Here is a 27,502-nt window from a genome sequence, read left to right on the forward strand (position 1 = left end):
CTGGCTGTAATGGTGGAGGTGCCTTTGGTGGCGCTGAAGAATTGTCACAAAATCTCCAGCTCTACTGAGACTTCTAGCCTCGGGTGCATGCTTCTATGAGTTTGCATGCAATAACTCATTAGCACAAGTGGTAAAGCATCCACCCCGTTTAAATATGTTGAAGAATAAGTGTATATGACATCATGTGACTTGGCATTTTCTTCTTTGGTATCTTTTGAGTTGTTATAAGGTTGTCATCTTGACCAAGAAAATAAAGGTCTCCGCGCTGGTTTGGGCCCGAATCCGAGTGCTGTCTTCCTCTTCATTCTGCCCCAACATCTACAGTCCTTATTTTAATAATTCAAATGTTACATGGGGCCTTCTGGCTGCAAATGTTATGTGCAATTTATTTTTAATCAGGATGTGTGGCCTACTCTGGGACACACCCCTTCCTGTTCTCTTGAACACATCTTTGTTTGCTTCACTTTTCCTGTCATATGGGTGTAGCCTCTCTATCAGACAGTGTTCAACACAATCGTCTTCCTGTCACTGGTAAGTTTGCTTTAATAACATATGTTTTATTGACTCTTTTAACCCTCCTCACGTTTCCTTTTTTTTTATTTGTCCATGAAAAACTGGGGATGGTTTCAAACAAAGTCTAATGAAAGACAAAGTAGACATGTTGTGAAGAATTATATTGTATATCCTAGTGTAATATCAAGTGAGAGAAGTCTACTATAAAATAAAAACATGTATATATTGCAACACCAACGTGAATGTATAGTTATACAAGAAGGACAAGCGTCTTGTTTTCTGAGAGGAAGTGAATCAACTACTGGCAGACAGATTGCACCAGAACCAAGAAAAGTATTCTCAACCTGATTTCTGAAACTCAAAGCTGCATGGTGTTTGTGTCGGCTCTCCTCTCAGAACGAGTACAGCAGATCTTTGCATTTTGATTAAAAGGTGTCTGAAGTCAGGGCGAATTTAAGATTGCCATGAAGTCGGTTTCCTCTGTGTGCAGCTTCAGCATGTCTGGTTCTGTCTTCAGCAAGGCTCCATTATCCCGTTAACTGCCCCATGCTCTGGTTTGCTGTGGTTCAGCTGGTTCGCATCATTTCATTGAACAATTGTTTTGGAAAAAGCACCACTGAAGCATGTTTTATGATATAATCCTCAGGTCTTAAAGTATTTAGTCCATGTGTCAACATCGTTATCATTCCAAGACACAGCATTATTACAGGTGGCATCAGTATCCAGATAATTCTTTCTCAGTTGTAAGATAAGTGTACATTGTATTTATGGCTGAACACAGTAATGGAACTGTCACAAATGTGTTGATTCAAAGCTATGCTCTTTTCTGAGCCAATAGTTAGCAGTGTTGTTCATGTACTGTAATCTCATTTCTGAATGTGTACTTTGAGCTTGTGTTGTGCACTGTACTCAGTGTCAACTTCTTTTAACAAAAGGAAGCAGCATCAGTGGATTTAACGAAGACACAAATGCCCATACATACAAGATAGATATATTCTGCCTTCTTATGAGTCACAAAGCGGAAATTTACTGATAACACAACACTTGGTTCCCTTTTACCTTAAATGGTGTCAACAGTGTCGATACAGAGAGCAACCAAAGTCTTTTGAGACAGGAAACAAGTTGTTAGTGTGAGCTCTAAAAGTGAGTGGATGCATATCATTCTTCAAGGATGTTTGATATTTTAACATAACACAATACAGGGGTTTTGTTTAGGGATTATTATTGTCAATTGTCAAAGTGCAACAAATTCTCATTTTCAAATCATAGACAATTCAGCAATGCAGCAAATTCCTCAGTTCTATTTCTGCAGGTTAGAGTTTTAGTATATCTGAATTGACGTACTTATGGCCGCAGTTAGTTGTTTTTACAGCTATCAGTAGGCTACTTACAGCATCAGTACTTACACGATCAGTTGAGATGGATCTTCGTGTGCAGTGTTGGCCTGGGTTTCCCTCTATCCAAAACACATGTCCAGCGTGATTAGTTGATAAGCAGTGTAAAAGCTTTTTGGACAAATCAATAAGTAAAGTCCAAAAGATAAAAGTGCCATTCCATTAAGATTTGTGTTTCTAGCGCAAACGTTCATGCTGGCTGGCTATTACTTGTCAGAAACAGGTGAAACAGATAACACATAATAAAGAGTGGTTAGACAAAGTTACAGAAACATCACAGTAGAACCAAAGTGACCGGCAGGCGGGACAGCACCCTTTGTTGGCAACCTGCCAATGCTCTACTTCACTTCCCTGCAATACATACATCACACATCAAATGCAATAGCTTGGGATTTTTCATTTGTGGTACTCTTGAAATTTAGAATTTAGTTATGAGTCTGCAAGCCTATTCACAACATTCACTGTATTTCGTGGGAAAAGGTGATATTTCAAGGATGGAATCTTTGTCAATGCTATTTGAGTACATTTTAAGCGATATGTTGGACCTGGCCAGGCTTCTAGTTTAAAACAAAAGATCCAGGTTGTTTTCTCAATTTTGCCACTTGTTAAGTGGAATAAATCCAACAAGATTCCATTGGATTCATTCCACTAAACACACTATCAGAGTGTACTCTGTACAGTCCAGTCAGTGTCCTATTCAACACACAGATGGCTAACGTAAACTACACATCAAGATTATAAGGTTTACGTGTTATTATGACATCTCCGGAGTCTTTGTGACTTCACATCTCGTAGGGTCCATTGGACCTGGAGGTGTCTGATGCCTGGTGAGCCGGCCTCCCGCGTTGGCCCTGCCTTGGCCCTGCTCCCCCCCCTCTCTACCTCCTTCTGTTTCATGGATTGGAGTTCCATTCATACATTGTCATATTCATGTAATGTGTTTATGTAACTTTGTAAATGCTGTTCATTCTGTACACATGACATCTATTGCTTCTGTCCATCCGGGGAGAGGGATCCTCCTCTGTTGCTCTCCTGAAGGTTTCTTCCCTTTTTTCCCTGTGAAAGGTTATTTTTGGGGAGTTGTTCCTGATCCGATGTGAGGTCAAAGGTCAGGGATGTCGTATGTGTACAGATTGTAAAGCCCTCTGAGGCAAATTTGTAATTTGTGATATTGGGCTATACAAAATAAACTGAAACTGAATTGAATTGAATCTTGCATAGTTAGCAGTCATTTTTTTTGTACATTTTGTAAAGTTAGACTGTATGGATGCAGTAGTAGAGGTAAAATGCTGACCCCCATTGGTTTGGAGCAGGTGGCCAGATCTTACACATTGCACCTATAAACAAGTCTTGTTGATATAAATCAAGAGCAAGGCACCTTAATTAATTTAAGGTGACATTTTGAAAAACCACACAATTCTTACTCTGATCTCTTAAATGATTTGTGTATTTGCTTTTTGTCATCAGGAAATGGATCTGTTCCTGTTTCTTCTTCTCCTTCTGATGGGAAGAAATGGTAAGTTTGGAAAACGTTAATGTCACGTTATTAATTTCAAAATCTTTGAGGCCCTACTGATGAATGGGTTTCATTTTAACATCCATGAACATACTATAGTCATGTGTGAGTCACATGACTGAAACCAGAGGGGTCACTCGTATTAGCAAACATACAGGCTCTTCATTTTGTCAAAGCGCTTTATCCTGTTATCGTAATATATTAACCAATTGTATGTCACTTTTTTCAAATAATTGTGGAGCAAGGGGCTGAAATAGCTGTGGTGGCAATTTCCATTGAATAAAGCACAAAGTAAATGTTTGTCTTTCTTTAAGTTTAATTCAAATGTTTGCAGTCGGATTCACAGCACAGTTGAAGAAACAAGATGTGCAAATGAGCAAAGGACAATGTGATCGAGTCACATTAACTTGCCCTGGAACGAAACAGCATCTCACACAACATTGTAGGCCATCTCATCTCGTTCTGTCCGTGGTCACAAAAGCTAATGATAAATAACAAATATTTTTTATATGAATATTCTGAACTAATTCAATTCAATTCAGTTTATTTTGTACAGCCCAATATCACAAATTTGCCTCAGAGGGCTTTACAATCTGTACACATACGACATCCCTGTCCCAGGACCTCACATCGGATCAGGAAAAACTCCCCAAAAATAACCTTTCACAGGGAAAAAAGGGAAGAAACCTTCAGGAGAGCAACAGAGGAGGATCCCTCTCCCCGGATGGACAGAAGCAATAGATGTCATGTGTACAGAATGAACAGCATTTACAAAGTTACATAAACACATTATATGAATATGACAATGTATGAATGGAACTCCAATCCATGAAACAGAAGGAGGTAGAGAGGAGGTAAATTCATCCATAAGTAGAGAGAGAAGATGAGATAGGTGCTCAGTGTATCCTAAAACATCCCCCAGCAGCCTATAAGCCTATAGCAGCATATCAAGGGGCTGGACCAGGGCAAACCTGATTCAGCCCTAACTATAAGCACTATTAAAGAGGAAAGTCTTAAGTCTATTCTTAAATGAGGTGACTGTGTCTGCCTCCCGGACTGAAAGTGGAAGCTGGTTCCATAAAAGAGGAGCTTGATAACTAATGTGGTGAATGCTGCATTTATGCAGTTTTTTTAAATGATTCACTCACTAATATCGATCGTATAGTGTTGGGAGAATAAAAGGTATTGAATTGGTGATCAAAAGTAATTAGTTATCAAAATAATTTATAATTATATGGAATAATTTGATCAATTTAATTCAGTCACCTCCAGAAACCAACTTTTTTCACAAAAGTAAAATGATAGTCATTTAATGTAGTCTCATAAAATAGTTTTATAAAGTAGAATAAACTGTCAATTTGAAACTCTGACTAACAATTCAATTAATATCTATAACCAACAATATATAGTAAGATTGAAGGATTTTGTAATTCTTGACAGCAGAGATAGTCAGTATTCACTCCTGTGCAAAATTAAACGGACCAGCATGACTATTACACAAGTATTTATTTACATGATGATAAAGGTGAAACACACTATTAATCTAACGGAATAACTAAACAAGCAGAAAATAGTGTGTGACTTTGTGCTGAGTTTGCATTGAGTTTGCGTTTTTCTTTGCAGGATTGTGTCAACAAGAGGAAGTCTGCTCGAAGTCTGTGATCAACTCCTGTGGGGACTGCATCAGATCAGGGAAATATTGCATGTGGTGCAAACAGCTGGTAAGACCGAGCATCTGTAACCGTACATGAGTGGTGTGTCCAGACCGGATTGACTCAGGTGGCCCAAGTGGAACTGAAGTATGTGCTTGGGCACACACACATGTCAGACTGACATTAATCTACCATTTCTGCCTACTTTAAATACTAATAGTATAGTATCTTACTATTTCTCACATCCCTGTGATTTAATTGAAAATATAAATAGATCTATCAATGACAACACAACAGAGATACTTTATCTACTCATTTCCAAACCAAAACAAAATCATATTCTTATTTAGATTGTTTCACTTGCTAGGCAGTACACTGCTTTGCTACATGTCTGGTTTAGGACATAACTACACCTATAATCACTTGGTTTGAACTAATGATTGCCACTGCGTATTTTGCTCACAGAATACAACCACAGCTTTGACAGATGAATATATATATATAATGATTTAATGTTAGTGAGCACTTACAGTACACTGCTAAGGAAAGGAAAAAAAGAAGTTGAATTATGAATAGAACAAGCTGCTGACATATGCATACTGATGTGAGTTCAGGTACATCTCACACAAGCCCTGTCAGTTTCTAAATTAGCTAATGCAACTAAAGTTATGGCCAACATCACATCCCGGTGCAGTCCTCATGTGAACAGAACATGGCTTCAGTGATGACGCCAGCAGTCAAACACAATGTTCTATTTAGCCCTCATTGACGATCGTTGTGTAAAATAAACTGACTGATTCAGTATGGGTCATATATGAACTATGATATGTAGGGTGTGTTTTACAAATCCAAAGTTTTTCAAATATCTATTAAACTTGAACACAATGTGTGTCTTTAGGCTTCATGACATGACGACATGTTTACAGATATGGCAGCGACTTCCTTAAATGAAATCTCAAATTTCAAACCACATGGGCAGTTATTAATGAGATGGTGGATTCTCACACTTATAGCTAAAACGAATCCATGAGATAGATAGATATATAGATAGATACGTACTTTATTGATCCCCTAAGGGAAATTCAGGATCCAAGTAGCTCCAAACAACACACAAACAAATATACACATACACACTATTAAACTATTTAAAAAGATTGTCCAAAAAAATTAATAATTAAAACACACATTAATGACGCGAACTGTACTCTTTTAACATACTTGACGTTTGCTTTGTTCATTTTTAAGAACTATATTTAGGCAGTTGCTTTTGTTTCTTTCTAAATTATCTATTTTGTTGAGCTAAATCAATGGTCTACACTCTATACCCTTCCAGCCCAATGTCATAACTGTTGTGTAATAGTCACAGAATAGAATATATTAGTTTTGAGTACAGCAACACGAGTTATCCTTTTGTGTGTTTTGCTCAGCACTAAAATAACGGTAATGGAAACTTATTTAAAAAACACAGGTCACAGGGCCCTTGAAGGGATGTATTTGTGACGTTTGTTGTGTTTCCTAAAACTGTACATAGTTATTTTAAGCCTAACAATGATGTTTGTTGCGTAATGTTGTCCTGCTGACAGAAAAATAAGAACAACCCTAAAAATATTACAATTTGTGTTGCTCATCATGAAAACCATTTCACAAACAGTCGTGAGAGGGGTGACTGTGACTCAGCGGAGAGCATGGTCATCCTTCAATCGGAGGATCGTCCATCCCCAGCTCCGCTACTCCATGTCCATGTGTCCATGTCCAAGACACTTAACCTCTAATTGCTCCCACCACAAGCTGTTCCTGCGGTGTATGCATGTTAGTTAGTCCGAGTGGGCATGTGGAACCTTGCATGGTAGCTCCTCCCATCAGTGAATTAATGTGTGTGAATGGGTGAATGATGACATGTAGTGTTAAAGTAATTTGAGGGGTCATAGGACTAGAAAAGTACTATACAAGTACAGTGCTTTTTACTGAAGATAAATATTTGTAATTCTAAAAACTCACTGCAAGTGTGTCAAAAACCTGAATAAGAAGCCAAAGACAGACACATTTTAAATCAAAGCCTCTCTCTGTCTTTCTTTTTTTCTTTCCCACAGTGTGACACACAGACACAATATTTAAACTCTGCCCTAAAGCTTACCCCACCACAATCTAAACAATGTATTTAACAATCTGATCTCAAAGTAATTTACTGTGACTATACCACATTTTAGATTGTAGATGTAGTCTATCCTACCAACAAAATCACCGCAGTGACCTGAAGAAGCCGGCAAAGGTGACCGCTAGCTTGCTCTTCAGGGTTTAAAACGTGATAACGTGTCTAGGGTGGCCTTCCAATGAAGAAAAAGGGGTCGATCCCATATAGGCTGCCTCTCTGCATGCAGCTGGTGACATTTCATTTGTGTTGCCCTTGTCCCTGAGTTTGCCACTGCTCGTGAGATTACCTCACTTTGCTTGGTTGTTCCAATGGTTCCACTGCAACAACACTCACTGGTTTGAGTGTTTAGAGCCCGGTCTGGTGTCATCTTTTTGTATCCCCAACTGTGCTGCTCAGTGTTGGATTCAGTCAATTTAGGTTAGCAAACAGAAACTAAATCAAAATACTTCAGGGATGAGGGTACTTATTGATTGTCTATCATATTCTCAGCAAAAAGTTACTCTTTGCATTCGTATGTACATTTTAGGTAAGAACTGCCTTCTTGAAACTAGACAAATGTCAACTTGTGACAACAGTGGCAATATTGGAAATGATTATGAAAAAAAACAGTTTTTGTGTTTAAAAATATCAGCAGAGTGATATTTTGAACATTACACTGAATATATCTTGTGATTTATTATAGTAGGAGACACTGGTATGATATGAATATGGCTCTTACTTGAGAATGTATACTATACAGCAGCTTTCAAATAAATCGTGAAAAGGTTTACGTCTTTTAAATATGAACTTCTAATGTTACAACATTATATGCAGACAAAGATTAGTGAACTAAGTAAATCTTAAGTATAGAATATATTTTGTAACTTTTTTTGTGTTGTTGCGATCCCCACAGAATTTCACCAAAGCAGGTGAGCAGGATGCAGTACGCTGTGACACTCAAACTCAGCTGATAAGGAGAGGCTGCAAGAGGGAAGAAATCATCTCCCCAGAGAACAATCTAAAAATTGTCCAGGGAGATTCTCTGTCCACGCTGTCCAACCAACCGGAGCCTGTCCAGCTGAGTCCACAGAAGATTAGTCTGAGACAGCGATCTGGTTAGTGAAATCAGTTAATACTCAACTTTGACTGGAGTAATGCAGTGTTTGGAGTAAAACCAGAGCAGTTACATGTGAGCTCTGTGGCCATTATCTGGATTTGTGCAGGACTGGGCTGGGCAAATAAAAAGCAACACAAAAAAGTCCCTCATCCATCTATTTTAATTTGCTTAGTCCGGGACCCGGGATCGGGTCGCGGTGGCAGCAAACCCAGCAGACTGAGCCCGCAACATTTTACAGCTCATTCAGGGGAATCACGAGGCGTTCCCAGACCAGCTGGGAGCTAAAATCCCTCTAGTGTGTTCTTCCCTGGGGTCTCCTTCCAGTTAGGCGTGTCCGGAAAACCTCCAGTCAGGATGCCTCCTGCCTCCTCCTCCTGATGCCCAGGAGGCATCCTGACTGGCGGACTCCTCCGCTGACTCCTTTCGACACTCCTGATGTCCGAGCTCCTTACCCTATCTCTAAGGCTAAGCCCGGCCACCCTACAGAGGAAACTCATCTCTTACCCTATCTCTAAGGCTGAGCCCTACAGAGGAAACTCATCTCTTACCCTATCTCTAAGGCTGAGCCCTACAGAAGAAACTCATCTCTTACCCTATCTCTAAGGCTGAGCCCTACAGAGGAAACTCATCTCTTACCCTATCTCTAAGGCTGAGCCCTACAGAGGAAACTCATCTCCTTACTCTATCTCTAAGGCTAAGCCCGGCCACCCTACAGAGGAAACTCATCTCTTACCCTATCTCTAAGGCTGAGCCCTACAGAAGAAACTCATCTCTTACCCTATCTCTAAGGCTGAGCCCTACAGAGGAAACTCATCTCCTTACCCTATCTCTAAGGCTGAGCCCTACAGAGGAAACTCATCTCCTTACCCTATCTCTAAGACTGAGCCCTACAGAGGAAACTCATCTCCTTACCCTATCTCTAAGGCTGAGCCCTACAGAGGAAACTCATCTCCTCACTCTATCTCTAAGGCTGAGCCCTACAGAGGAAACTCATCTCCTTACCCTATCTCTAAGGCTGAGCCCTACAGAGGAAACTCATCTCCTTACCCTATCTCTAAGGCTGAGCCCTACAGAGGAAACTCATCTCCTTACCCTATCTCTAAGGCTGAGCCCTACAGAGGAAACTCATCTCCTTACCCTATCTCTAAGGCTGAGCCCTACAGAGGAAACTCATCTCCTTACCCTATCTCTAAGGCTGAGTCCTACAGAGGAAACTCATCTCCTTACCCTATCTCTAAGGCTGAGCCCTACAGAGGAAACTCATCTCCTTACCCTATCTCTAAGGCTGAGCCCTACAGAGGAAACTCATCTCCTTACCCTATCTCTAAGGCTGAGCCCAGCCACTCTACAGAGGAAACTCATCTCCTTACCCTATCTCTAAGGCTGAGCCCTACAGAGGAAACTCATCTCCTTACCCTATCTCTAAGACTGAGCCCTACAGAGGAAACTCATCTCCTTACCCTATCTCTAAGGCTGAGCCCTACAGAGGAAACTCATCTCCTTACCCTATCTCTAAGGCTGAGCCCTACAGAGGAAACTCATCTCCTTACCCTATCTCTAAGGCTGAGCCACTCAAACTCCTCCACCACGTTAAGGTGGCGATTTGGTGGCGAGTAAAAAAGTCAGAAATTCTAAAAGCTTACTTTGTTTTCATGTGTTATAATATCATCTACCATCATATTTGATTTGAGAATTGTATACACTTACTGTCACTGAACTTTATATATGCATGCTAGTATTTGTTGTTTTTGTTTCTCTTCTCTGTCTACAGGGCATTCTACCACATTCAGTGTTTCCTTCAAAAGAGCTGAGGGATATCCAGTCGATCTCTACTATCTGATGGACCTGTCTTACTCCATGAAAGATGACTTGAAAAATGTCAAAGAACTGGGAAAAGATCTTTTTGCAGCTTTGAATACAATCACAAAATATGCTCAAATCGGTAATTTGATTATAATCTAGGGAAATCTTGTGTCTGTGAGTAAGCGACTGCACCATAGGCCATTTCTAGAATCACAAAAATTGTGGACCTCCCTTTTTACTCAAACATTGTGGCATCTCCCCCTCCTGGCTCTTGGGTTGAATGTGGCCTTCCAAAGTCCTATTGTGATTCCATTACCTTATTGATGTTTCTACGGGTTGGCTGTGAATAGCCATTCCAAATGACACTCATATACACTTGGCACCTCCTCTATCCTTATTATCTCCAAAGAGCAGGTGAATTTACTTACTTATACTTCACTAATAGCCAGTGTGTGCTGTCGGAATCAGAGAAGGACACATGGCAGCCAACTATAGCACATTTCAACAAGGCAATTCAAATAACTTCACATAAAACCATTGAAAGAAAACAAGATTTAAAAAACATTCATTAAAACATTATAAACAGTCAAAAAGCTAAACATTTAATAAAAGTTGCAGTGCAGTTTAAGAAATAAAATGCAGTAGTGAAATGCAGAAAATTATTAATATCCTTGAATCTGTTCAATTAATGGCTACAGCAAACAGAAAAGTCTTCAATCTGGATTTAAAGGAGCTGAGGGTCTCTGAGGGTTTCTAAAGGGTCTCAGCAGACCTGCAGCTTTCAGGGACCTAGTTCCAGATATGTGGAGCAGAAGAACTGAACGCTGCTTCTCCATGTTTAGTTCTGACTCTTGGAACAGGAAGTAGACCAGTCCCAGATGACCTGAGGGGTCGGGATGGTTCATAAGGTAGCAGCAGATCACAAATGTATGTAGGCCCTAAACCAGTGCTTTATAAACCAGCAGCAGGATTTTGAAGTGAATACTTCAATACTTAAGTGAATACTTTGTTGGACAGGAAACCAGTTGAAAGACCTCAGAACTGGAGTGATGTGATCCACTTTCCTGGTCTTAGTGAGGACTCGAGCTGCAGCGTTCTGAATCAGCTGCAGCTTTCTGATTGACTTTTTACAGAGACCTGTGAACGCACCGTTACAGTAGTCAAGTCTACTGAAGATAAATATGCATGGACAGATAGGTCCTATAATCCTTGATATGTTCTTCAGGTGATACTAGGCTGATTTTGTGATTGTCTTGATATGGTTGTTTAGGTTGAGGTCTGAATCCATAATCCATTGTGGATTTTAACATCAGTGATTGATTGAGAGCTGACTTTCAATCGTTTGTCCTTGGGAACAAAAACAATTACTTCCGTTTAATCTTTATTTAATTGATATTCTGGCAGTAGTCTGGTGAGAGTTTGTCCAGCATATTATTATGGGCAGTGGAAGATGAGACTTTACCATTAAGATGCACCACAATTTAGCATTGGATTCGACCGCTTCAGGGGACATTTTGTGACTTTAACCTCCAGTGTTGCAGGCTAGACAGTAGGTCTCTTAACATCTTCGATGCTGTGCTCCGCATGTGAGGCAGAAGTGGTGTCTTGGTTACCTGCCATCAGCCCTTTACTTTGATCCACTCTCGGCCATGTGTAGGTCTTGTATAAAGGCTGTAAAAAATACCCCATAAGATCCTGAAAGGCACTCTGAAGCTCAAAGTAGGTGGTTCTGGCCGTTGCCATGTTGGGAGTGATAACATAGCCTAATTCGTGGCTATTCTAAAAATGGGCAAAGAGGCGGACCGTCGGCAGAGCTGATGCAGGCCGGGTGATGCAGCAGAGGAGCCAGCTAACGGCAAGCAGCCTCAGACGACATCCATCTTTCACTCAAAGCAGCTACGGCCTGAATTATGACTCACTTTGAACCTTAATATAATTTAAACGGGATTGAAAACTTACCTTTCTGCCAGGCTGTAAACATATTTATTTATGCTGTGAAATTGGGTATTGACTCAAGGCATTGACTCTTTTGGAACGAGCCTTAAGTGGCCTTTTGTGAAAATGCAGTTTTTGACAGTCCACAAATCCACCCCAATAGCTTATCAGCCTTTTATTGAAGTTGTGTATTACAAGCATAAATAAATGCTTACAGTGTGGTTACAGATACTTTTTTGGATGTACTTAAAATTACACTTACAAATACATTTTTATTTAAGTGTGTAATTTCTTAATGCAATGTCTTAAACTGTCTGAAATGTTTGATAACCCTGTGCTATCTTCTAAGGAAAAAAAAATAATATCCATTTCTCTAACTACAGGGTTTGGTGCCTTTGTTGATAAGACCGTCCTTCCTTACACTAACATCAACAAGGAGAAACTGTTGAAGCCATGTGATGAGAATGACCAGCACTGCCAGGCTGCCTTTGGCTACAGACATGTGCTTAATATGACACCGAGCGAAGATGAGTTCAAAAACAAAGTGACAGAGCAGTCCATTTCTGGGAACCTGGACTCTCCAGAAGGTAGTCTTGATGCAATGATGCAGGCTGCCGTATGTGGGGTAAGGACTCAACCAAATAAATAACTACAGTATGTACTGTTTATTATTAGAAAACAAAGTAAACCTTCTGTTTGGGCCCATTTAAGTAGCAGTACCACAGTGACATCTTTTCAAATGTCACACAGACTATGCCTTTTAACGGGCTGTATAAACTTTAACAACAGCTGCAACGGACTGCTGTGGGACAGAAAACTAGGCCAGCATATTTCATTGTCAAGACGTAGCGATATATTTTCTTTGGTCTGACACCTTTTGGTTAAAGGGAAGTTTCCTTTTGTTCTAATGTCAAACGTAGGTGGTTGGTTCTGTTAAAATGACTTAACCAACCAAGTGTTCTGGTAGCCTAAACATAACCCGGGCCACACAATGCCTGCGTGCCCATAGTGTCATATTCTATAGATACAGACACTGAAACTGTAGTAATGTTGCTGGTATGACGTCAATATACGGTCAGCAGTTTAAAAAAGAAAATCAGGAATAGTACCTGTTGACGGAGAGCTGTTTATTTAGTATTTGCATTGTGTAAAAAACACCCTTTAGTATTTTTACAGGAAGAATATCTAAAGCATAGGTTAAGGGTTTCATGGAATGTGGAAGAGAAATGAGAATTCTTGTAATTGAGAACTTCTCAACGGCATAGAAAAATCACCAGAGGCTCCATGGTAAGATATTATTACGATTTTAACTTTTTTGTGCAAATTATGCTATCTGTTTAATTTAATTAGATAACGTTTTCACTCAGTTCATCTCACTTCAGTGAGAAGTAAGAGGCCGATGAACCAAAATATTGATTATAATCATCAACTAATTCACTTTTACTTTGTTTAAGTCATCTATAGTGGTGATTTGCAAAAAAACACAATTCAAATGATTTGGAAAATGTTATTTCAATTGATAAAGAAATCATTCACCTTGCGGCATTTTCACTTCAACACCCAAATATTTGTATTGATCATGAGCATCTAGATGTGACTAGATTGTTTGGTCTTGACAGGAGCGATTTCATCTATGATGGAGGAACATGTGTTATTATAATTATTCAACAGCTCACTTGCAGCAGGGGGGAGCCAGATAAACTAGTGAGATAAAGGCAGTGTTGAATTTTGTAGCAGAGGATGAGTTGAGATGGTTTTGAGTTACAGGAAACACATGGCAAACAGATCTTGGTGGTTAGAGAAACAAGCATCTACACATCCACTGATGTGCAGATGGAACCTTAGCTGCTCCCATCAGTGTAGGAATGGGTGTGAATGGGTGAATGATGTCATGTGTTAAAGCGCTTTGAGTGGTCGGAAGACTAGAAAGATCTTAGTACTTAGAAGTACAGGTCCATTTGCCATTTAATAGCATGAATGTGTATTTTACATGAGGTCACTGATGAGATTCACCCATTCACACCCATTTATAGACTGATGGGAGGAGCTAAAGTGTCACCTGCACATCAGCAGTAACTAACATTCACACACATTCACACATCGTCGGCACAGCTACGGAACCAATTTTGGGGTTAAGTGTCTTGCTCAAGGACACATCAACATGGGCTAGTGGAGCCGGGGATCGAACTGCCGATCCTCTGATTGAAGGACACCACTGAGCCACAGTCGCCCTTAGAGGTCTAATATAATATTTGGGATGTTTAATTTAGCTTAAAGGTTCTCTATCCAACATTCAGAGCTAATATTTAATCAAACAACTATTATCTATGTGGAGCTATAAATGGGTAATGTCTACCTGAGCAGAGCATGGTCCCTCTCCCTCTGTGTTATCAGAGCCTTGTCATGCTTTGTTCGTGTAGCCGGCCAACCGCGTGCATGTTAGTGCATGTGAGCTCACAGTCGCTGCTCTGCACTGTTCTCATATGGCGGTATAGCTAGTGACGCCGTCCCGACCGACATCGTTAATGCAGAAGCGTAACAGCTGCCCACCGGTTCAACGCTTTTGCTCAGAATTCCCCCCAGTTAGTTCTGTCAGCACTGTTTCCATTGTTTGCACCATTGGTGCTCCCTTAGCTTAGTCGTTGCCATGTTTTTAAAAAATGCTCTGAATTTTGTGCAATTTACACATTTTGTAATGACCACTGCAATATGTAATAATTTATTGAAAAATGTTGGGAAATATAAGACATGTTGCACTCAAGCTGTTAATTACAAAAAGCAGCAGAGTATTACAAAGTGGTGGTTATTACATTATAAAAGTTATTGTCTATGTGCCTTTTGAAGTGTTCTTGCCGCAAGGATCCCTAAGACATATTGTTGTTCAGGACAAAATAGGTTGGAGAAACAGCAGCACTCGGCTGATTGTGCTGACCACTGATGCTGGATTCCACATGGCCGGGGATGGGAAATTAGCTGGCATACTGGAACCTAATGATAAACAGTGTTACATGGAAAACAACCTTTACAGCAAGAGCAGTGAGATGGTATGTATGAAATAACATAAAGGAATGGAAGGGTTCATTGTCATGTTATCATAACAGTTTTAAATAGAAAGGTACAGATCCCAGCCAGGTTTGTCTGCAATGACCATTGTAATATTTGATTGAATGAATAGAAACCTAAATTGTCTCACCCCCCCCCCCCCCCCCCCCCCCAGTATAAGTTACCGCAATCACGAGAGGTGAACATGAGCATGCAGCCAAAAGTGGCCACCAAAAAACGAAATATTTTATTTAAAGGTTAGCATGTAAGAAGTGTACCATGGACATTAAGTGTACACAATTTAACTGATTTCGCTGATGTTTAGGACTACCCATCTGTTGGACAACTAGCTATGCAGTTGGAGAAAAACAATATTCAGCCAATATTTGCAGTGACAAAAGAAGTGGAAAATGTGTACAAGGTAAATGTACCTTTTATTTCTGTACATGGTTTTATTTATTCATAGAGCACACATTATATATTTTTAATTTGACTTTGTGTTTTATCCCAGCAACTTTCTAAAATGATTCCAAAGTCTGAGGTGGGAGTTCTGTCATCTGATTCGAAAAATGTTGTTCAATTGATTAAGAGCGCCTACAATGTAAGTTGTTAATTTGTCACTGAAACATTTTGATACCTTTCTCCCTTTTTGTATGTGTAACTGTCCCTTGTGACCAATATATATATATATATGTATATACATTTTAAATGTATTTTATATTGGTGTCTGTATCTCACAACACTCTCAAATGTGCAACCCATGACAGAGGCTGTCCTCCAAAGTAACTCTGACCCATGATAATCTGCCTGCTAATGTACGAGTGGTCTACACCCCTAAGTGCGATCATGCAGGACCACCAGGGGACAGTGAAGGGGTTTGTGACAATGTACGAGTGGGACAGGAGGTCAGTTCTTTTTGTAGTTTTACATGTAGTTTTCATGGGGATGTTCATATATCAAGTGCATGTAGTTCTTGTTCAATCAATTTCATTGGCTGGTTCCCAGATCTTTGAATCCGCCTGTAGATGCCTTTATTTCACATTTAAAAAAGCGCTGTCAGCTGGGCGCCGAGACCGAAGAGTAAGAACTACACCGCTACTAAATACATTGATGCTGCTATTGTGGCTCAAAGTGAGCAGAGTGGGCATGTTCAAAGATCTGGACCCAGGTATACTGCTCTGGGGTTAAGACTCTGTCACAGCTTCTTTTTCCGTGTTGACTTAGTTGGGATATCACTGTCACTTTTCTCTACTCGTCTCCAGCCTTCCTATTTCGTGTCTATTATTAGGGTATCTCATTAATTGTTCAGGCTCACAGGGAAATATAATGCCATGATGGTGGAAAATTCATACACTCAAGAATGTGAATATCTAATTTTGAGTGTGTTTCATATATTTTGTAAATGTTGTAATACATGTACTCTGACTTTTCAACCCTAACTGCCCTCTCCAGATTTCATTTGATGTCACAGTGACAGCAACCTCATGCATGGAGGACAAGTCTTTCACTATAAGACCACTGGGCATTAAAGACACATTGACAGTGACTTTATCTACAAATTGTGAGTGTCAATGTGTAGATCCACAGAACAGTAGCCATCCACACTGCACTGGCAAGGGACAAGTCAGCTGTGGTATATGCAGGTAAGCTTTACACCCCTTACACAATGACTGTTAGTGAGTTTGCATGCATTTCATTACATATGATGCACTGAAAGTATTACAGTATTAGTGTAGTATTTGTTATTCACAAAGAAAAGTGTGCATCAGGTTCAGACATGTAGAATTACCTATATTTTTCAGATAATCAAACTCTGCCAGGAGCAAAGAAGCTTTGCGTAGCTTAATGTTGTAGCTTTGTGCAAAACCATCCACTGTTGCACAGGCGGGACAGCAAATGGTAAATGGACCTGTACTTGTAGAGCGCTTTTCTAGTCTTCTGACCACTCAAAGCACTTTAACACTACATGACATCATTCACCCATTCACACATTGATGGGAGGGGCTAATGTTCAATCTGCCCATCAGAAGTAGCTAACATTCACACACCGTAGGCACAGCTACGGGAGACATTTGGGGTGAAGTGTCTTTCTCAAGGACACTTCTACACATCCGCCGATCCTCTGATTGAAGGACGACCCTGCACACCACTGAGCCACAGTTGCCAACAGTCCAGAGACAACCAAGCACTTGTTTTGATTCTCTCAGGCAACGTTGGAAATACTCTCTAATATATTTTTGTTAAAATTGTAATTTTCCTATGCTAATTGTAGGTTGTATCGTTCTTTCTAACATGCAGCTGCAGTGAAGGCTCCATCGGTCAGTTCTGCGAGTGCTCCATTGGCGCTAAAGATGAACGTACCCTGCGAGCATCCTGTCAGAGGCAGAATGGCACCGAGTGTGAGGGTCGAGGAGACTGCGTCTGTGGCAGGTGCAAGTGCCACACCACAGAGAGTGGAAGCAGTTACCATGGTGACTTCTGCGAATGTGACGATGAACACTGTGAAAAGTTCCTGAATAAACTTTGTGGAGGTAGAGTTTCAGTTTTTTTCTAATTATCTGCATTTTGAAGTGTTAAAACCTAACTTTTTCTATTATAGTTTAACAAGTACAGATACAAAACACATCCTGTATCCTTTAGATCTAACATACAAGGGGGTTAGGGTGGGAGGGGAGGATTATGAATGACAAAAGATGAGGAAAGAGAGAAGATGGGTGACATGCCCCTAATATTTATTAAAACATAAACACATAACATACTGTGTTTTTTTAAGGAACCAAGATACGTTGTGGGAGGGACATTTTACAGTGATGTACAGACAACCAGTGTATAAGCTGCTAATTATTTACATTATTAATCATTATAATATTTATTTAGCAGAAATGTACATCCGGCAGGCTGTCAGTTCTTTCACTTCATTGTGCTTCTCCTGAGTGATTGGCTGCTTTCTGGCTGTGAGAGATAGGCTCCCAAAGTTTTAATAAATGCACTACCATATGGAAGAGAAGGGAAAAGGAATCTGTCACAGTTGTATGTTGATTTGGAGCTTGTTATTTTACATTTATGGACATTAACCAGTGGAAGCAGTAGTAAACTGCATTTGGCTTTATAGCAGACTGATCTACCCACAGCTTCCAGGAAACCTGCTGTGTAAACTGGATTTATGCTTGATGGAAGAGATGTGTAGAAACTACGGCATAGTGTTTATAGTTCAATGTTATATTTCACTAGGCTGTCGTATCATTTGTTGTCACGGATCGAAGACCAGGGACCCAAGCACAATGGACAAAACAGAGTAAGCAAATAATAATCCTTTACTGGAGTAACGGCAGGAACAGAACAGACAGAAACAGGGCCACAGACTATGGAACGCTGGAGAACTTGGTCTCAAAACACAAGACAATCTGTCAGAGGACAAGTGAGGGGACCTAACTAGTGAGTGACTAACGAGGGAATGGGCTGCAGGTGAGATGGGTGTGAGAACCAGGTGAAGGGAATGAAGGATGATCAGGTGTGAATGACCGGGTCTGAAATGACAAGAGAGTTAATAGACAAACAGATATAATGAAAACAACTATTAACAGAAAGAAGGTGTGGAGCTGAACTGTTACATTTGTGAAGTCTGTATCGGGCTTTAGTAATGTTGTGATGTTTATTTGATAATGCTTGATGAGGATATCTATCAATATGATCCAGGGCCTGGTTGTATGAACACAACACTGTCCTGTTGTATCATCACAGAACAATTCAATTCAGTTTATTTTGTATAGCCCCAAATCAAAAATTACAAATTTGACTCAGAGGGCTTTACAATCTGTACACATACAAACAGTCTCTTTGTTGTGTCTCTTTTTGTATATTTTTTCAAGACATTAGCACAATATAGATTGACTATGTTGTAACTCTGTTGTGTTGTTCATTGTGTACACATGACATATATTGTACTTCTGTTCATCCTGAGAGAGTGATCCTCCTCTGTGGTTTCTACCTTCTTCTTTTTTTTACCCCTTTAAAGTTTTTTTGTAGGAGTTTTTCCTTCTCTGATGCTAGGGTCCTGGGACAGAGGATGGTGTTTGCTGTACAGATTGTAAAGCCCTTAGATGCCAATTTGGGATATTGAGTTATATATCAAATTTAATTTAATTGAACAGATACTCTTTAGTTCCCCTCCCAAGCTTTCTGCATTTGTTGTGTTTTTTAAATGTTTTATCTTGGATACTTGGCATTCATTTTATTGTTTAATTTGACCATGTAGAGTGACTTGAGTACCTTGTAAAGCGCTAAACAAATAAAATAATAATTGTTATTAATTCCTAAGGTTGTTGACAACCATTGCTCAGAGGAAATGCAGGATATGTGGTCGGTCCACACGAATTTGTGATTTAAAGCAAGTATAGCACTTTTATTCCCCTCTCTGTTCCTCACGAATTGTAGGGAAGGGTAAGTGCAACTGTGGAAAATGTGAATGCGATGGAGGCTATGAGGGCTCAGCCTGTCAGTGTCGGGTGTCTGAGGAGGGCTGTCGTACCCTGAACAACACCGTGTGCTACGGCAGAGGGACCTGCAAGTGTAACCGCTGTGAGTGTAGAGAAGGATACCAGAATCCACGATGCCAGACATGCCTGGGCTGCACTGACCCTTGCCAGACCAAACTGTAAGAAGTCTAAACATCTACTGTCACTTATTGAAGGTTTTTCGCTCCAAATTACAAAAATGACTCATAAATCAACAAAGTAGCATCACTACTGACCTGTCTTAACTGTTGCTATTAACCTTGTTTCCAGGAACTGCATTGAATGCCTTGGCTTTGAGTCAGGTCCCTTTAAAAAAAACTGCACTGTGGCTTGCAGCAAGAGTATTTATCATGAGATGGTAGATCAGTCCACCATACAAAGCAGGAAGTGCCAGCAAAAGGACTCGGACGGCTGCTGGATCAAATTTAATCTGGACCAGTTGGTCGGAGAGGATAACTACAAAGCTGAAATTCTGAAACAGAGAGGTAAGTTGTTGATGAAATACAGAAAACTCATCAGAGCTGTCAAACTCTTACACCTATGAACAAAGTCTTTGTATCATTACAGTTTTAGTGGTTCTCCTATTTGGAAACATTAAACCTGACGTTAGAGCTGTAGGCTACTTAAGCAGGTATGATGTTGATCATGTTCACACACACGATAACATTTAGTAATTACAGGCGGCAGCCTCTGATTCTAAAGAGGGAAGCCAATGCTGAAGTGGCTTAAACTTTCATTCTCAGGGGACGACTCCTCTGGTTGTATAGAAGTCTATGAGAAAATGACTACTCACTACTGGTCTCAATCTCTAGTTTCAAGTCTTCTTCAATACAGCATGATGTTCATTTAGAAAATGATGGTCCATTTAGACTCAGATAGACCATAAAGCCGGGTAGGCTTTAGGGCGGGGCTACAAGGTGATTGACAGGTTGCTACCGTCTATGTCATTCTTCGACAGTCCAAATGTTGTCACTTACATTCAATAGTTGCAAAAAGTTAAGATAGCGATGGCCAAAATGTTGAACTCAAGGCTTCAAAATGGCTGTCCACAAACCAATGGGAGACATCACAATGACTATGCCCACTTTATATATTCAGTGTATGATTAATTGGCACTAAACACAAAGTATGATGGGAAGTATTGGGCACAGTAGAATGTTGACTTGATGATGGCGTACATGACAGGTTGATTTGAAAAGGAATGTTTAAACCAAATTGCATGGCACCTTGTTGCTGTGGACAGGTATAGCCCGATAGACTGGCAAACCAAAGTTGCCATTGCGAGACCACACCGCACCACAAGCCTACATACACCTTTGTCTTTTTCATTTTTTTTTTTATAGCAAAGCATTTTGGATAGGAATAACATTTTCGGTTTTCATCCCTCTTCCTCCAGACTGTCCAGAACCACCAAGCGTCACAGCAATCATCGGAGGCTCCATTGCGTCTGTGGCTCTAATTGGCATCTTGTTGCTGATGCTGATCAAACTACTTATCTACATGAAGGACCTGAAAGAGTTCAGGAAATTTGAAAATGAAAAGAAAAAATCCAAGTGGGCAGAGGTGAGATGAATTTATTTCAACGTTATTTGTTCCTATCACTGCCAAGAAAAATTCAATCGAGAAATAATCAAGAGAGCTTTTCATTCAATTCAATTAAATCACAAAAGATAAAACATAAAACTGTATAACACTGCAGTTTCTCAGCAGCCTTGACTCTCAGTTGTAGCATCGACGATGTCTTGAATCTGGATGTTATATCACCAGTCCTCATTCAGTCCTTCAGACCATTCGTATTGTTCATGTTTGACGTGTCTTGAATCCATTCAACACATCGGAGTCCCTGAACAATCCACCACCCGCACAGTGGTCTTCCCCCAATATGTTCTAGAATGAAAGAAAAGAAAACCAGTATATTTTGCATACAGAACAGATACAAGTTAAAACATCAAATACAGATTAACACTTCTATAAGTACATGTGAAATACAGATTAACACTTCTATAAGTAAATGTGAATTATAAATGTGAAATTATAAATCATATTGTCCATTTATCCCCCCCTTCGTGACCACACAGAATCTCGAAAGAGCGAAACGAAATCAAAACTACAGAATATCCAAGCAATAACAGAGGTAAACGTTAGGATTATAATAACATCAGATATTCAAAATGGATATTCCTCCACCAGTTCGACCCTTATCACGTCGTCCTCCATAACGTCCGTGTCATCCCTATGTAATAATGGCATCTGAGTTTGATCGCCCAGCATCACAACTCCAACCCATCTCATTATCATAGCCTTTGAAAAGGTCAACAACAGCGTACAAAAACAAAACATCACACACAAAGACAGAACGAGTACTGCCACAACCTGTACTAATACTGCTCCTAATGGCCCTAATTTATCCTGCAACCAAGCATTTGCAGACCATCCAGCGTTTTCCGACGGGCCAAACGCATCTCTTATAAGCTTCAATGCATCTACGACACTAGTCATATTATCAGAACTATCAGGAATCAAAGTGTAACAAGCCTCCCAGTTAAGTTCAAAGTCACACAAAGGCCACCTTGTTTGGCCAAAATATAGTCAAGAGCCAATCCTATTCGCCACTTCTCTGCTATACTTACTGTTCTTTCTGGTATAATAAAGTTTATTACAGACAGGAATCACAGGTCAGGACGAGCGTCTAGATCGCTCTGAGAAACTTACGGTCAATATGAAGTTCTGCTGTCCAGTGCGAGGCAGCTCAGTTATATAGAGAAGATATTGTGAGCAAAACTGGGGATAACATAACGTCACACAGGGGCCTCTAACCTAAACACATATGTTTCAGACACAAGAACGAGTACCATGTATGGACCGATAGTTTGGATCTGAGCCTCTAAGCAAGGCAGGATATACCACAGAACCACGAGTAGCCTTGTATTCCGGGAGCGCACCTCTAGTAATGTAATATGGTACTATGAGCTTGTGGGGTAATATGGTACTATAAGCTTTCTAGTGGGGTAATATGGGACTATGAGCTCTCTAGTGGGGTAATATGGTACTATAAGCTTTCTAGTGGGGTAATATGGGACTATGAGCTCTCTCGTGGGGTAATATGGTACTATGAGCTCGGTACTATGAGCTCTCTAGTGGGGTACTATGGTACTATGAGTGGGGTAATATGGTACTATGAGCTCTCTAGTGGGGTAATATGGTACTATGAGTGGGGTAATATGGTACTATGAGCTCTCTAGTGGGGTCATATGGTACTATAAACTCTCTAGGGTAATACATTGCTCCCATAGCCACACCTATGGTGTGTGAATGTTAGTTACTGCTGATGTGCAGGTGGAACCTTAGCTCCTCCCATCAGTGTATAAATGGTTGTGAATGATGTCATGTAGTGTTAAATCGCTTTGAGTGGTTGGAAGACTAGAAAAGCGCTATAGAAGTACAAGTCAATTTACCAATATGGTAGTATGAGCTCTCTAGTGGGGTAATATGGTACAATTCAATTCAATTCAATTCAGTTTATTTTGTATAGCCCAATATCACAAATTACGAATTTGCCTCAGAGGGCTTTACAATCTGTACACATACGACATCCCTGTCCCAGGACCTCACATCGGATCAGGAAAAACTTCCAAGAAATAGAAAAAAAACTTTCACAGGGAAAAAAAGGGAAGAAACCTTCAGGAGAGCAACAGAGGAGGATCCCTCTATCAGGATGGACAGGCTATGAGCTCTCTAGTGGGATTATATGGTACTATGAGTTCTCTAGTGGGGTATTTTTATAAATCACATAATACAATATAATAATGATAGATCCACATTTATAGATGCACATATAGCATATAGACTTTAATGACAAATACTAATACAAAAACAATAAATCCACTTTATTAAATGCACCTTTAGGAAATATATCAGAACTTATTGACAACAAAACAATAGAAAAACATGTAATCACCATTAATGAATATGCCTATAAGACAGACCTTAACAACAACATGACTGTCTTTCAACCATTGTTTAACATCAGTTTAAAAGTGACTAAAGGTCTCACATTTCGTTTACTTGTAGGGATAACATTCAACAATTTTGAGAAAGTCCTTTGAGCAAATGTTGTTGGTAATGTTTACTTCTCCATCATCTATTGGTGCCTCTCTTCTCTCTCTCTCCACTGTCTGTCTATCTGACTCTCTCCACACACTAAAAATACGTTCTCAAATGGAGTGGTAAATAATGGTAAACAAGCATTCATTTACTATGGGTGTTTACCCATAGTAAATGAATTACCATTATTGTTTGTTTTGGAGCCAGAGTAAAGTAGGCTAATGTTATACAACATGAGGTTTGTCCTGATGGTCCGTATGGTCTAAATCCTTCCGGTAGTATCAAAAATGTCAAATGAAGAGAAGAATTTCCCCACTGCGGGATCAATAAAGTGTACATTATTATTATTTACTGGTATTTTGCATCGCCACATCCAATGCAACACTGCTGTTAAAACAATATAAATTGATTTGAATGATCGGCTGCAATGGTGTTAATATCCACAAATCAGTCATGGTGTGTGCATGCATGAGCGTGGGCTTAATTTTAGGGGCAAGAAAATAAATTGCAGCTGGGCCAAACAATCATTTTACGCTGCAGAATGGCGGCGTCAATACTGTGCATATGACCATGAGAAAGAAGGAAGCAAGATGGCTGGTGTCCAGTTGTGTGAGAGGACTACTCTATATATCTGAATGGCCATTGAAGCTTTTATCTTGTAGAAAAATGTCTTACTCTTAGATGTTATTTAGGTTAGTAAATGGAGAACAAGAGACTCTTCAATGGTTCAACCAGACTGACAGCTGAAAGAGACAAAGATCCTCTGAGCAACAGTTGAATAAGAAGAGAAGAAACCAGCAGTCATTTGTAAAAGAAACTGGAAGCTTAGATTTAAATGAAAAAGTGTCAAGAGTTTCACAATAAAAGCAGACTCAAACAAGTTGGAATTAACTTGAGCAAAGCTCTTCTTCAGGCTTCCCAATAGAAATAGAAAGTTAGCCTAATAGGGTTAGCACTGTTGGAACATCAGTTGAACTAATCACAGTTTAAACCTCTTCAATCAATATTTAGAGTTCATCAATGAAACTAATTCAACATCAACAGGATTATCCCTGTCATGTGACACTGGGGAAAATTATTTAATTAAGAATAAAGAAGAACATCAATTTAATAGCTGATACTGGTTCATTTTAATGTCAATTCAACAAACCGTTGTGAAGATTCATGAAAATAAACTAATCCTTGTGATTTCTGTGTGTGCCAGGCTGACAACCCACTTTTCCAGAATGCCACCACCACTGTGACCAACCCAACCTTCACTGGAGAATAATGACTATTGCTGAACTGCTGTCATTTGTTTATTTACTTTTCCCCCCAAAAAATGCTTTTTTTTGCTCATTGCTTATTACGTGTGAAATATTGTAATGTATCTTGCTCCTAATGTATACAGTAGAAGAGTAGGACAGAGAATAGGCAGAATGTAATGATGTGTGATGTGTCTAGTTTTTACTTATGCAAAAAAGCTTGCGCACAGCTTCCGCAGAGCTGCATAGATGGTCTGTTGAACAGGGTACCCGGAGTAGAAATCAGGCATTACATACATACAGTGGATCCATCATTATTTTTAGTGGGCAGTAGCTCAGTCACAGGGACTTGGTTTGGCAACTGCCTTGGTACTCTTGAGCAAGGCACTGTATTGTCGCTGTCCACTCCACCTAATGTTAGGATACGTTTAATTTCACTGCGTGCTGTGTTGTGTGCAATACATTGTGTGACAATAAAAGTTTATTTACATTTATAGTTGAAAGATGTTTCTCTGTCGATGATGAGTCCTCTGAAATGTGTCTGTGAGTTACACACGACAACCGCACTCAAGGCAATTGCTTAATTGTGGGGTAATATGGTACTACGAACTCTCTAGTGGGGTAATATGGTAATATGGTACTACGAACTCTCTAGTGGGGTAATATGGTACTATAAACTCTCTAGTGGGGTAATATGGTACTATAAACTCTCTAGTGGGGTAATATGGTAATATGGTACTACGAACTCTCTAGTGGGGTAATATGGTACTACGAACTCTCTAGTGGGGTAATATGGTACTATAAACTCTCTAGTGGGGCAATATGGTACTACAAACTCTCTAGTGGGGTAATATGTTACAATAAACTCTCGTGGGGTAATATGGTACTAGAAACTCTCTAGTGGGGTGATATGGTACTATAAACTCTCTAGTGGGGCAATATGGTACTACGAACTCTCTAGTGGGGTAATATGGTAATATGGTACTACGAACTCTCTAGTGGGGTAATATGGTACTATAAACTCTCTAGTGGGGTAATATGGTACTATAAACTCTCTAGTGGGGTAATATGGTAATATGGTACTACGAACTCTCTAGTGGGGTAATATGGTACTACGAACTCTCTAGTGGGGTAATATGGTACTATAAACTCTCTAGTGGGGTAATATGGTAATATGGTACTACGAACTCTCTAGTGGGGTAATATGATACTATAAACTCTCTAGTGGGGTAATATGGTACTACGAACTCTCTAGTGGGATAATATGGTACTATAAACTCTCTAGTGGGGTAATATGGTACTATAAACTCTCTAGTGGGGCAATATGGTACTACAAACTCTCTAGTGGGGTAATATGTTACAATAAACTCTCGTGGGGTAATATGGTACTAGAAACTCTCTAGTGGGGTGATATGGTACTATAAACTCTCTAGTGGGGCAATATGGTACTACAAACTCTCTAGTGGGGTAATATGGTACTAGAAACTCTCTAGTGGGATAATATGTTACAATAAACTCTCGTGGGGTAATATGGTACTAGAAACTCTCTAGTGGGGTGATATGGTACTGTCGTGTTCAAAAATCTTCAAGAGGGGCAAGAAGGACGTCTTGGATATCTATCCAAGACGTTCTTCTTATATGATATAATAAAGCATATTTAATTAAGTATTGAATAAGATCCACAGTCCACGTGCAGTTCTATGAGTGTAGTCTCACACATCCACCCACAAGCCCTGAGCCGAGCTCGCAGGCAGGTAAATATACTAGCAAAAAGGAGTGATTTCACCCCATTTGTTTAAGAATACAGACAATACAGGTGCATAGTTTGCTCATAGGCTGAGTCCTCTTCCGGTTGGTACGCATGTGTGTCACACCTCTTGGCACGTGATCCTCTCAGGTGTGTTCAATGTAAACAGTTATTTCTGGTACTTTCCACTAAACATGACGGTACAACGATGTCTTGCACTGAATGCATTTCTTTAATAATGAGATCCATGACAGTCCAAAATCATGGCGGTACAATGAATGCATTTCTTTAACGAGCATAGTTATAAAGTTATTTCAAAATACTTAACAGTACTATGAGCTCTCTAGTTGGGTAATATGGTACTATAAGCTCTCTAGTGGGGTAATATGATACTATAAACTATCTAGTGGGGTAATATGGTACGTGGAGCTCTCTAGTGGGGTAATATGATACTGTAGGTGTGTGGAAAGAAATGAGGAAATCTGGATCAGTTTGATCCTAAAAAAAGAGGATTACCCTGATCCCACCTCAGGAGGTGGATTTGAGGGAGATTACATGTAAAGGTTTGAACAGCCTTTCAAAAGAACGTACTTGCCCCTCTTTGGCGGACCTTCCAGAATGCTCGCCAATCTGCCTGCTGTAGAACTGCCGAGGCCCACCACGACATAGTAGTACTTTGTGGCGTCCGCTGTAATGTCTTATAGGGCGAACTGCGCTCCCAAAACTCTGGCAGTTTCAGTGAAACTGCATGTGTTGCCATCTTTTCTCCCTAATCGTCCATGAGATGTAA

At 39.9% G+C, this 27,502-nt stretch overlaps 1 protein-coding gene across 2 annotated transcripts; it reads left to right on the forward strand.

Moving 5' to 3' along the window:
- The first annotated feature begins 451 nt into the window (after positions 1-451).
- itgb2 (integrin, beta 2) lies at positions 452-25,468 on the forward strand. Of its 2 annotated transcripts, XM_034561381.1 has the most exons (16): positions 452-531; positions 3,375-3,423; positions 5,047-5,144; positions 8,120-8,321; positions 10,095-10,265; positions 12,445-12,686; positions 14,947-15,105; positions 15,429-15,524; positions 15,615-15,704; positions 15,871-16,008; positions 16,556-16,746; positions 17,402-17,634; positions 19,538-19,757; positions 19,888-20,102; positions 21,014-21,180; positions 24,926-25,468. In XM_034561381.1, exons 2-16 carry the CDS (start codon positions 3,378-3,380, stop codon positions 24,989-24,991), a joined length of 2,334 nt encoding a protein of 777 aa, XP_034417272.1. In that variant the 5' UTR covers positions 452-531; positions 3,375-3,377; the 3' UTR covers positions 24,992-25,468. The 2 variants fall into 2 exon arrangements, with proteins under 2 accessions (XP_034417272.1, XP_034417273.1); XM_034561382.1 differs by lacking the exon at positions 10,095-10,265.
- Positions 25,469-27,502: the final 2,034 nt, after the last annotated feature.

The sequence above is a fragment of the Cyclopterus lumpus genome, chromosome 21 (genome assembly GCF_009769545.1).
Source record: "Cyclopterus lumpus isolate fCycLum1 chromosome 21, fCycLum1.pri, whole genome shotgun sequence".
NCBI lineage: Eukaryota > Metazoa > Chordata > Actinopteri > Perciformes > Cyclopteridae > Cyclopterus > Cyclopterus lumpus.

Excerpts from the sequence above, each read along its gene's own strand:
- itgb2 (XM_034561381.1), top strand. The coding sequence starts at position 3,378 with ATGGATCTGTTCCTGTTTCTTCTTCTCCTTCTGATGGGAAGAAATG. Across the intron at positions 3,424-5,046 it reads CCTTCTGATGGGAAGAAATG|GATTGTGTCAACAAGAGGAA; the intron begins GTAAGTTTGGAA and ends TTTTCTTTGCAG. Across the intron at positions 16,009-16,555 it reads ATGTACGAGTGGGACAGGAG|ATTTCATTTGATGTCACAGT; the intron begins GTCAGTTCTTTT and ends TGCCCTCTCCAG.